Below are 11,231 nucleotides of genomic sequence, written 5' to 3' on the forward strand. Positions count from 1 at the left end.
CATCGTTGCCATTTTGGTCCAACTGACTTAACTCCATCCATATCTGTTAAGTCTTCCAAGGGCATTTTTGTCATTTCATTTTTCTTTTTATTAACCCTTTTGTAATTTCAGTGGTATGATAACATGACAAAAATGCCCTTGGAAGACTTAACAGATATGGATGGAGTTAAGTCAGTTGGACCAAAATGACAACGATGAAACCTTTTTAGATCCAGATGTTAAAAATGAAACATTAGGATTAAACTGGCAAATTAACCAAAACCACAGGGACTAAAATGGCAATTAACTCTAACAAAAATATGAGGGGGATATCATAAGATGTTAAAATACCCTCGAGGGATACTCTTCCCTCCCAATTCAGTGCTCATCTTCCCCCCTCTGATTCTGATCTACAATAACGGGTCCGAACTCCAAACCCTCACTCACTCACTCACCCGCTTCACAAACTCCACCCACAAACAAACCCCAATCACTCCACCAACATCTCCACTTCAACTTCCCTTCACACCACCAATTCACCCCCAAACCCTAACCTAGGGTTTCAAATCTCTAAACCATGCCATCCATGGCTTCACAGGGCAAAATCCACCAAATCGAACTCGAGAACTTCAAATCCTATAAAGGTCACCAAATCATCGGTCCATTTTACGACTTCACCGCCATTATTGGCCCCAACGGTTCCGGAAAATCTAACCTAATGGACGCTATTAGCTTTGTTCTCGGTGTTCGGACCGGTCAACTCAGAGGCGGTCAGTTGAAGGACCTGATTTACGCTTTTGATGACCGTGAGAAGGAGCAGAGAGGCCGTAGGGCTTATGTTAAGTTGGTTTATCGGCTTGAGAACGGTTCGGAGTTGTTGTTTACTCGTACGATTACGAGTGCTGGTGGAAGTGAGTACCGTGTTGATGATAGGGTTGTGAATTGGGATGAGTATAGTAACAGGTTGAAGTCGCTTGGGATTCTTGTTAAGGCCAGGAATTTTCTCGTTTTTCAGGTTATTTTCTTTTATTTGTGGTTATGGTATATTGATTATGGATTAGTTATGTTACATAAATGGTTTGTTGTTTGTTTTTGATGAATTTAATGAGTTATATCATGGTTGTAAAAATCGCGCTAGTCGATCTATGGGGTACCGACTAACGGTTAATCGGGATTGATCGGATTGAGATTTTTTATATGTAATTTTAGTTTTATATATACACACACATTTTGTATAGGTAAATATTTTAAGTAGACAAGTTTGAACCCTATTTGACCCATTTTTTTAAGTATAAAAGATTAATCGCCAGAGTCTACATGGTTTGGTTGGAAACTAGCCGGACTTTACTGGTCTTGTTCAGAATCTGGTCGTGGTCGCTGATTCTTGGCCGGCTGACTAGGCTGATTAGGACTGAGTACCGATTAACGAAAGTTTACTTAGTGACCGGCTGACTAGCAATTAATCACCGACTAGTTTCGATTTTTACAACACTGGTTAATATGTTTTAGTTTACTTAAGTTGCATGGATATTAAATCTCTGGAAATAGTAAGTATTAAATACTACGTCGAATTATTATCATGCTATTGTGGTTTTGGAAGTGTGAATAAAGCTAGAGCCTAGAGGGTGTGCTTTGTTTGTTTGACGTGTTGTAGGGTGCGTTAGTGTGGTTTTCGTGGGTGTTTTCTTGTTAAGAGCGTATATCACGTGATTAATGTGCCATGCGTTTCTGCACCTAATTTTTATCCGTATTCTGATCATTTTATATATTTTCTTTTGATCGTTAACCACACACACACATCCTTAACATGTACTCCTAAAATCCATCTAATGCCCACTTTGTGAGACTTGAAGCTGCACCACTTTGACGGGGATAAACACATGGTGCCACTAGGAAAGTAGGACATTGGCTGATCAATCTATATCAGCAATGTAGGGGATTTTATATTATTTTATTTGAAAGGGCTAACAACTAGGGTTTTCTTCGGTGAGTTGATTCTCACGTGTCATTAATTGTTCATCGTTCACTTTGTATTTTGTTTGTATTGAAAGGGGAAGTGGTAGAGATTATAAACTAAAAAGGAAATTTGAAACTTTTGGCATGGCTATGAAATCATGTTACCGTTTTTTGCTTTTAGTTATTAAAGAGAAGACCGGTATTAATTCATAATATAACAAAGTAATAATCAAGGAGAGTTTATTAAATATGGTTGATCTCATCAAGTTAAGGAATAAGGATTAACATTGCTCATGCCTGAGAGACATGCGTTGAATGCAGAATGACATTAGTTGAAACTGATTGTAGTTTGACTAAGCTAAGTAGATATCCTTGACCGTTTATATATGTCGAAATGCAGGGTGACGTGGAGTCTGTTGCATCTAAAAACCCTAGAGAACTCACCGTGCTTCTTGAGCAAATATCTGGGTCTGATGAAGATAAGAGATTGTACGAAGAATTGGAAGAAAAAAAAGGAGCAGCTGAGGAAAAAGCCACGCTTGCTTATCAGAAAAAGAAGACCATTGTCATGGAGAGAAAGCAGAAAAAGGAGCAGAAAGAAGAAGCAGAGAGGCATATGCGCCTGCAAGAGGAGTTGGTACGCATTTCAATACATGTATACGAGTCTGTATGAACATACCCACTTACATATCGCTAATATATTATTTACATGTCTTTTTGCAGAAAGCAAAAAAGAAGGAACACTTTTTGTGGCAGTTGTTTAATATAGAAAATGATGTTGAGAAGGCGAATGAAGAGATTGAAGCTGAACAGAGAAGTCTTCAGGAAATTATTAGTGAATTGGATGGTTACGAGAATGAATCACGCAAAAAAGAGAAGGAGCTAGCCAAATATAAAAAAGAAATCGATAAACGTGAAAAGAAGATCACAGAGAAGAAAAGTAAAATTGATAAAAATGTGGGTCCATAGTAACACATATTACTGGTATATGTAACAAAATTCAAATATTTATGCTTATTATAGACGGTTTTTTGTTTCAACAGCAACCAGAGCTTCTGAAACTGAAGGAGGAGAAAACGCGTTTAAATGCAAAACTTAAAAACACTGGGAAAGAGCTTGACAAAAGAAGAGAAGAGAAGAAGAAGCACATGGTTGAAATAAAAAAACTTGAGAATGACTTAGCGGACCTTACAAAGCAACTTGATGACTTACAGACAAAAGGTAAATCTGAAGGGGGGAAGCTTCACTTAGCCGATGATCAGTTAAAAGCATATAACGGCATGTAAGTACTTCTATACATGGTATTATAAAATCGCGAAGAAAAGGAATTAATTACGTAAGTTGACCTGTTGCAGTAAAGAAGAAGCTGGTATGAAGACTACGAAGTTAAAGGATGAGAAAGAGGTTCACGACAGGGAACAGCTTGCTGACGTGGAAGCTCAAAAGAATCTGGAAGAGAATCTCCAGCAGCTGGAGAGCAGGAAACAAGAACTTGAGTCGCAACAAAAACAAATGCAAAGTAGACTCAAGAAGATCATCGAGGCCGTTGGAAAACATAACGAAGAGCTCAAGCGCCTCAGAAGAGAACAGAACGACACGAGGAAGAAACTTGGAGACTCAAAGCAAGTCATTTGGAACTAACTCTATGACAGTATGTTGTGATGTTACTTTAAGTTTAGTACTGATGCTTTGTTTAATATAATGCAGAGAAAAATATGAGATGTTGAGGGCGAAGATAAGTGAATTAGAGAATCAGTTACGTGAATTGAAGGCCGATAAACTTGAAAACGATAGGGATGCAAAGCTGTCACAGGCAGTTGAGGCTCTCAGACGTCTTTTTCCAGGTGTTCATGGTCGTATGACTGAGCTTTGCAGGCCAACACAGAAGAAATATAATCTTGCTGTTACTGTTGCTATGGGCAGATTCATGGATGCTATTGTTGTTGATAATGAGCAGACAGGAAAAGAATGTATCAAGGTAAATCACGTTGATAATAATAATATAACATAGCACATACGTGAAAAGAGTATTATGATGTGTTTTTGTGTCGTGCAGTATCTGAAAGACCAAAGGCTTCCTCCTTTGACATTTATACCCCTTCACTCAGTCAGAGTGAAGCCAGTCATTGAGAAGCTGCGTACTTTAGGAGGAACGGCAAAGCTTATATTTGATGTGATCCAATATCCTTTATACATTCATGTTTTACTTTTATTATTTAAGTATTCAATATGTTTGTTATTAACATATTATACAAATTTGTTTACTTAACAAGTGCACGTTTGACCCGATATTGGATAAGGCTATCTTATTTGCTGTTGGCAATACTCTAGTCTGTGATGATCTTGACGAGGCTAAGCATCTGAGCTGGACCGGAGAGAGATTTAAAGGTAAAACGTGCCTATTTTATTATTTTCTTCTTCCATATAGGACTGATAATCAATCTTTGTTGTAGTTGTGACGGTTGATGGAATTTTATTGACTAAGGCTGGTACCATGACTGGTGGTACAAGTGGAGGAATGGAGGCAAGGTCACATAAATGGGATGATAAGAAGATAGAAGGTTTTTGGTTTAATTTAGCTAAACATTTTTAAATACTTTTGCAGTACCATTTACACATGGCAATATTATATAGGTTTAAAAAAGAAAAAAGAAGGGCTTGAGGCAGAATTGCAAGAGCTCGGGTCAATAAGAGAGCTGCAGTTAAAGGAGTCTGAAGCATCCGGGAAGATTAGCGGGCTTGAGAAAAAGATTCAGTATGCAGAGATTGAGAAGGTTGTTGAATAATACTTCATAAAATTTACGCTAATGAGTGTCCTAATATGATCTCATTATATATAAATATTAAATACATATTTTTTTTGCTGCAGAAAAATATGGAGGAGAAACTTTCGAAACTGGCGATGGAATACAGTGCCATAAAAAACGAAATTGGTTATATTGAACCTCAATTACTTACGGTACTGTTTCAACAATAAAGTCAACTTTGTGATTTTGTTGACGTGCATAAAGCTGAGAGTGGAGTGGCTTATTAATATTTTGCAGATAAAAGATAATGTAATGTCAAGAGAACGTAAAATATTATCACTGGAGAAAAGGATCAACGAAATCATTGACAAGATTTACAAGAGATTCAGCGAGTCTGTGGGAGTGGATAATATTCGTGAGTATGAAGAAAACCTGCTTGCAGCTGCCCAAGAGTTGGCTGATGAAAGACTTAGCTTGAGTAATCAGATGTCTAAGTTGAAATACCAGTACGTTATTGATATACAACCCATTTTGGTGTTTTGAAAAAAAAAATTATGTGGTCAAACTTTGACTTTCAGGCTGGAATATGAGAAAAAGAGGGACATGGGAGCTCGTATTGCTAAGCTGGAATCATCACAGATTGAACTGAAAAACGCTTTGGCTGAAGTTGATGAGAGAGAAAAAGAACTTAAATCGACTATAGAAACAGCTACGGAGGAGATTGATACAATGAGGGAAGAAGTACAAGGTACTCCCATTTATATTTACAATACCTTAAAAAGAAAGGTGCCACCGACCCTTTCTACCCTTAAACTTTGTGACAATGTCAAAACTATCCCCTCTAACTTTGTTAATGTTATTTTTTGACCCTTTAAAGTTTGTAAAGTTTCGGGTTTACCCGAAACTAATTTCTTATGTTTTTATTTTTATATACACGTCGGTATAAATTCGAGTTCGTCTACGCTTTAACATAATTCTTGTTTCGAAACGAGTCAAGTTAAGTATATAATGTTTTATTTTTATGTACGTTTTGAGTTGGACTACGTTTTGACGTAATTTTTGTTTGGAAACGAGTCGGGTCAATTATATAATGTTCTATTTTTATGTACGTTTTGAGTTGGACTATGTTTTGACGTAAATTTTGTTTGGAAACAAATCGGGTGAAACAGAATATGTTTTAATTTGACGGTTTAAATCTGAGTTGCTATACGTTTCGACGTAAATTTAGTTCGGAAATGAGTCGGGTCAATTGTAGTCTATACTTTATCACGCCACGTACGACGCCAACGCACGTGTTTATCTTATGTACGTTTTGAGTTGGTCTACGTTTCAACATAAATTTTGTTTGGAAACAACTAACAAGTCGGGTCAAATGTCATAAATTTTCATTCAATGGTATGAATTCAGATTACTCTACATTTCAACGTAAATTTAGTTCGGAAACGTGTCGTGTTGAATATAGTCTACAATTTATCACGCCATGTATGGCGTCACCGCAATGCGCGGCGGGTAAAAAAACTAGTTTTCTTTCAAACCGAAGTTGCATTATGTGTTCTATCTTTTCACTATTATTATGAGGCCATCAGAGTAGTTGATAAAATTCATGACTATTTTTCTTTTAGAGTGGAAGTCACAGTTAGAAGCGTGTGAAAAGGAGATAAAAGAATGGAAATTAAAGATCTCTGCTGCTACAACAAACATAACCAAACACAAAAACAAGATTGATACTAAGGTTAGTTTTTTTTTTTAATTTTATTATTATTTTTGTAAAAACTTGTAAATCATATCAATTTTGTTTAGCTACTTGATTGACAAACTATCGTTTTTCTATTATGGGTTTGCAGGAGAATCTAATCACACAATTAAATTCAAAGAAGCAAGATATTCTGGAGAAGTGTGAACTAGAACAAATCAGCCTTCCAACTGTAGCTGATGCGATGGATGTCGATTCAGCATCAGGTCCAGTGTATGATTTCGATCAACTGAATAGATCACTTAGGCATAACATGCGACCTGCTGAAAAGGAAAAACTCGAGGCGGAGTTTAAACAGAAAATCGGAAGCTTAATTTCGGAAATTGACAGAACTGCCCCCAACTTAAAAGCTCTAGATCAGTATGCTGCTTTACAGGAGAAAGAGAGAGAAGCAAGCAAAGAGTTTGAAGAGGCTAGGGAAGAAGAGAATCAAATACGTAAACAGTTTGAAGCTGTGAGGGCTAGAAGGTAACACTTGAGATATTATTTTAAAATGTCATTTTCATTCTTGAGGTTTGGCCAGTTTTGTGACTTTCGTCCAAAGGTTTCTTTTTCCGCATCTGGATCCAAAAGGTTCGAAATTTTGCCATTTTCATCCGGCACGTTAACTCCATCTATATTTCTCCGTTAAGTCAGGTATTTTCGTTTTTTTTTTGTTAACTTGAAGGGCAATTTGGTCTTTTTTACTTTATTTAAACTCGCTAGAGATGTGTAAAAAAGACCACCCTTTTAAGTTAACAAAAAAGACGGAAATACCCCTGACTTAATGAAGAAAAATGGATGGAGTTAACGAGTCGGACGAAATGGCAAGACTATCTAGATGCGGGAAAACAATCCTTTGGACAAAAGTCGCAAAACTGGTCAAACCTCAAGGACGAAAAATGACATTTTACTCTATTTGTTATTTATATCTTGTAAATTATGTAAACTGAGTTTATGTCGGAGTTTGTTCACAGGCTGACATGTTTCATGGATGCATTCAATCATATCTCCGGTAATATCGACAAAATCTACAAGGAACTCACGACAAGCCAAACACATCCACTCGGTGGGACTGCATATTTAAACTTGGAAAACATTGATGAACCGTTTTTACATGGAATCAAGTACTCTACTATGCCCCCTACAAAGCGTTTTCGTGATATGGAACTTTTATCGGGAGGGGAGAAAACCGTTGCAGCCCTTGCTTTACTTTTCTCCATCCACAGGTGCACTTACAAAAATCTCAGAATTATTTTTTTCGAATATTTCATTGCATTTCTTTATATCATTGGTGTAATGTTTTTTTACTAAATTTTATACCAGTTACAAGCCGTCTCCGTTTTTTATACTGGATGAGGTGGATGCAGCGCTGGACAACCTTAATGTTGCTAAGGTTGCTAGGTTTATTAGATCGAAATCATGCGGTGGTGGTGGTCAGGATGTTCTAGAAGGAAATGCTTTTCAGAGTATTGTGATTTCACTCAAGGATACCTTTTATGACAAGGCTGAAGCGCTGGTTGGGGTTTACAGGGACTCTGAAAAAAGGTTACCATCTTTCTCAATCCTATTAATATTATTATATTTCTAATTATATATATACATATAGTTTATAAACTTATCGAACATGTTGTATAACATGTAAATCATTAAACTGCAGCTGTTCAAGAACTTTGACATTTGACCTAAATCAGTTTCGGGAGGCTTGACTCGGCAGCTTTGAAGACAGGGTTTGGGTGCTTGAAGGTTCAAAGTATTTGGTTAACTTCTTTAGTATGTATATGGAAGTACATAAGCCTGACTTATCTCTAGATAAAATATGCAACAATAGATTTAGTCAAAGGTTTGTGTGCATGATTTACTATTTTTCGTGTTAATTTCTGCTGTTAGTTGACTTTAAACGAAACAATTAATCTGTTGTGGTTGACTTTAAACGAGACAGACAGTTAATCTGTTGTGACTTGTGGTTGAAATTTTGTTTATCTATGCGATTTGCGAAATCTGGGTTGTTGAATGCTGAGGCAAAAAGAGCTTTGTCTAGAGATTAAATAAAAAGAAGTGTTGATTTTTGTTTTTGGCAAAAAGGAACCATTTTGAACAACATATTTGCGGGGAAAACTGAATGTATATGATTATTAGGAACATACGTATGTGAGTTCTTGCCATGTAGAAAGGAATTTAAGTAGTGTGTAAGATGTCTAGCTATTATAAAATGACAAATCGTCAAAGAAGATGTATTAGTTGTGCAAGCTACAATTTTAATAATCTTATTATTGCATAAAAACAACAATAATGGAAAGAACGGTCAACATGAATGCAAACGAATATACATGTAGTTTCCTCTTCTTAATTCTAGTATTGGTTGTGATGAAACACAAGTTAACACTGAGGTTAATCTGTGGGGTTATTTCTTCTGTGGGTTTAATCTCCTTTTTTACTCGCTGAAATGACCTAGATCCTGCAAAACAGCAACATCGTTAGTCTCGTTAAGAGGGGAATATGGGGGTTTCCCTCTTAACCAGGCTCCGCCATGAGAATAAGTACTGTTCTGAGGGAGAATAAACAGTGTGTGTTTGGTGTGTGAGAATAGAGAGCAAAAAGATCCTGAACCTGAATGATTAAGGGTCCTATTTATAGCCGGAAGGTGAAGGAGGGAGTAGCAGCTGTGCCAGCTGTTGATGCGCGCCAGCTGTCCGACCAAGGGGAATATCCTTTTGGTCTGCTATGCCATGGCCGGTGTAGTGGTACACGTGGCGCGCTTACGTTTGTCCATGCTGGAAACCTTGTACTGGCGTTGTCAGCTCTGCCCTTGATTTGTCGCAGGCCTATGTGGCGTTCTGCAACTGGTGACACGTGTTGTCCTTTTTGTCGGGTAGAACATCTTTGGTGCCACCTGCAGATCTTCCAGAAGTTTCTAGAAGCTTCTGGATTGCTTTGCTGATGTAGGCACCATGTATGCTCAAAAAGTGTGGTCCCTGCCATGTAGGTAGGGAATTGGGACTATACATATTCAAGTCCCCCCAGTCCAGTGTGCCTTCTAGTTGAGTTGATCGTCTAGGAGGGATTCTGGACTTATAAGGGTAGTGGTTTTTATGGCGGTTTGTATGACGCGTGAAGTTTGGAGATTAAAAAATTGAGCCGAACGGACGCACAGCGCATGGGGTTTGGCACTTTGTAAAAAGTGAGCCAAATGGACGCATGGCGCCTGGGTTTTGGCACTTTGTAAGAAGTGAGCCAAATAGACGCATGGCGCATGGGTTTTGGCACTTTGTAAAAAGTGAGCCAAATGGACGCATGACGCATGGGTTTTGGCACTTTTGTAAAAAGTGAGCCAAATGGACGCATGGCGCATGGGTTTTGGCACTTTGTAAAAAGTGAGCCAAATGGACGCATGGCGCATGGGTTTTGGCACTTTTGTAAAAAGTGAGCCAAATGGACGCATGGCGTATGGGTTTTGGCACTTTGTAAAAAGTGAGCCAAATGGACGCATGGCGCATGGCAGTTATTGTTTCTTTCTAATGGAAGCTTTGTTGTCTTGGAGAGGATATTGATGTGACTGTCTGATGTCCCTGTCTTATCGGAGGTGAACAGGCGCCTTTTCAGTTCCCGTCAGTTATTTTCTGTCACGTCGTCAGGCCCTGTTACCCATGCTTCACGAAAAAAGAGGTGACGTCTTCTCTCTCTTCTGACGTGTCCTCCCCCTATTGCTTGCTTTTCCTGGGCTCCGACGGCCCACTACCCATCGCATTAAATGCGATGGGTATAAATAATAGGCGGTTAACTTTTTTCTCTTCACTTTTCAAATTTGAAGTGTGATTTTCTCTATCTCCTTCATTCGTTCTCCTTTGTTTGAATACCTTGTTTAACTTCTCATTGTCTTCATCATGTCTGGTGCGAATCCTTCTCAGAGAAAGAGGAAAACTAAAGGGAAAGCTCCTCCTGGCCCTGATCAAGTAGTTATTGGGTGGAAAGAAGAAGAATTCCACAACCTTGTTCAAGGTATGTGTTTTCGCCCTGAATCGGGGGCTCAATACCCAACTGCTGGTTCCACCGCCGTGGACGCACCTCCAGGTTACATGACTTTGTACGCTGCATTTTTCCAGGAGGGTAACTTTAGGCTTCCGATTACTAAGTTTACTGCTTCTGTGTTGAGGAATTATGGTCTCCACATTTCCCAAATCAACGCGATTGGGCTTCCGCGTATTACTCATTTTGAGTATGTTTGTAGGGCCTACCGTATTGAGCCGACGTTTAAGATGTTCAACGTCTTTTACAACGTTACTTATGCTAGTGGGTTTTATTCTTTCACCGCCCGGACGGGTGTTTTTCCGGTTTGTTCCGTTCCGTTGAAGAGTTTGCACGACTGGAAGCAGAAATTCTTCTACATTCGTCGTGGTGTGATTCCCATGGATATGCATTATTGGTTGGTAGGTGAAGGGATTCCGAAGGTGGATGTTATGGCGGATTATGCTGCAGAAGACTGGTATAAGAAGATAACAAACAAGGCAACTGCTATTTCTCAGTTGGAGGAGATGGCTCTGGTTGGTGCGGGAATGAGTTTGTTGTGGGCACCAAAGAATCCTTTGGGTGTTCCTGTTTACAGTTATCAAGGCAAATGTATGTGATTTTTATAAGATATCTCTGAATTATCTTGTATGTTTTTTCTTATTTCCTTTGTCTTTTGCTGTTGGTTATAGTTTGATAAACGCTTTGGACCCTAAAGCTGCTGGTGCCATGGTTGAGGCCATCCAAGAAGATGGGACACCGAAGTGGCTATACCAAATTCGAGGCCGTTTCTTGCACCCTTCTGATGAAAG

At 38.5% G+C, this 11,231-nt stretch overlaps 1 protein-coding gene across 1 annotated transcript; it reads left to right on the forward strand.

Annotated features, from left to right (window-relative positions):
* The first annotated feature begins 330 nt into the window (after positions 1–330).
* LOC110913840 (structural maintenance of chromosomes protein 1) lies at positions 331–8,414 on the forward strand. Its single transcript, XM_022158659.2, has 18 exons — positions 331–994; positions 2,336–2,572; positions 2,659–2,892; positions 2,979–3,217; positions 3,291–3,557; positions 3,643–3,913; positions 3,992–4,116; positions 4,214–4,323; positions 4,389–4,496; positions 4,570–4,709; positions 4,805–4,894; positions 4,980–5,188; positions 5,261–5,430; positions 6,305–6,414; positions 6,527–6,903; positions 7,392–7,643; positions 7,741–7,962; positions 8,075–8,414. Exons 1-18 carry the CDS (start codon positions 557–559, stop codon positions 8,121–8,123), a joined length of 3,648 nt encoding a protein of 1,215 aa, XP_022014351.1. The 5' UTR covers positions 331–556; the 3' UTR covers positions 8,124–8,414.
* The last annotated feature ends 2,817 nt before the right edge of the window (positions 8,415–11,231 follow it).

Source organism: Helianthus annuus, chromosome 4 (assembly GCF_002127325.2).
Source record: "Helianthus annuus cultivar XRQ/B chromosome 4, HanXRQr2.0-SUNRISE, whole genome shotgun sequence".
Lineage (NCBI taxonomy): Eukaryota > Viridiplantae > Streptophyta > Magnoliopsida > Asterales > Asteraceae > Helianthus > Helianthus annuus.